The following is a 552-nucleotide window of genomic DNA, read 5'->3' on the forward strand; positions in this document are numbered from 1 at the left end:
GGAGCCCCCCAGACCCCTCCCAGAGCCAGGCCGGGGCACCCCGGCATGGTCTCCTCTGCCCAAGGGCCTGGCTGCCAGGCACAGCACCGGCTGAGCTGCGCTCCCACTGCTCATGGCATGGATGGGGGAGAAAATCAGCCAGGGCAGGCTCTGGTCTCCCCGCCAGGGCTCCAGCGCCCTTGAAATCTCACGCCAGTCCCAGTATCTACGGGGAGGGAGAGCTTGGTCCCGGAGACTACAGGGGGTGTGGGACACGGGGTGGCAGGAGCGAGCCTCGCTTGGTACCTGGGGGTCGGATCCCCGCCGCAGCCCTCAGCGCGTTGTAGTTGGTCACCCAGTTCTCGTGGCCCACGTCACCCTTGTAGCCGATGACCTTCACCCACTCGGGGTTCTCATTCACCACCTCCCCCGTCGTCGTGGTCCACTCCTTGCCCAGTCCCCCCACGTAGAGGTGCTCATCCTTCACTGCCAGCCACTCCGCCTTGAAGCCTGCAGTGAAGAGAACGGCGTGAGCCGGGGCTTGGCCAGCAAGCAGAGATCAGACCGGCCCCT

General features: G+C 66.3%; 1 protein-coding gene across 1 annotated transcript in view; it reads right to left on the bottom strand.

Annotated features, from left to right (window-relative positions):
- Positions 1–285: 285 nt before the first annotated feature.
- CANT1 (calcium activated nucleotidase 1) overlaps positions 286–552 on the bottom strand; it is a gene marked incomplete at both ends in the record, with an annotated part of 1,548 nt that continues 1,281 nt past the window's right edge. Inside the window, one exon of the mRNA XM_010146299.1 lies at positions 286–489. Coding sequence (XP_010144601.1) covers positions 286–489 — 204 coding nt within the window. The remainder of the gene's footprint in view (positions 490–552) is intronic.

The sequence above is a fragment of the Buceros rhinoceros genome, unplaced genomic scaffold (assembly GCF_000710305.1).
Source record: "Buceros rhinoceros silvestris isolate BGI_N320 unplaced genomic scaffold, ASM71030v1 scaffold27302, whole genome shotgun sequence".
In the NCBI taxonomy this organism is placed as follows: Eukaryota; Metazoa; Chordata; class Aves; order Bucerotiformes; family Bucerotidae; genus Buceros; species Buceros rhinoceros.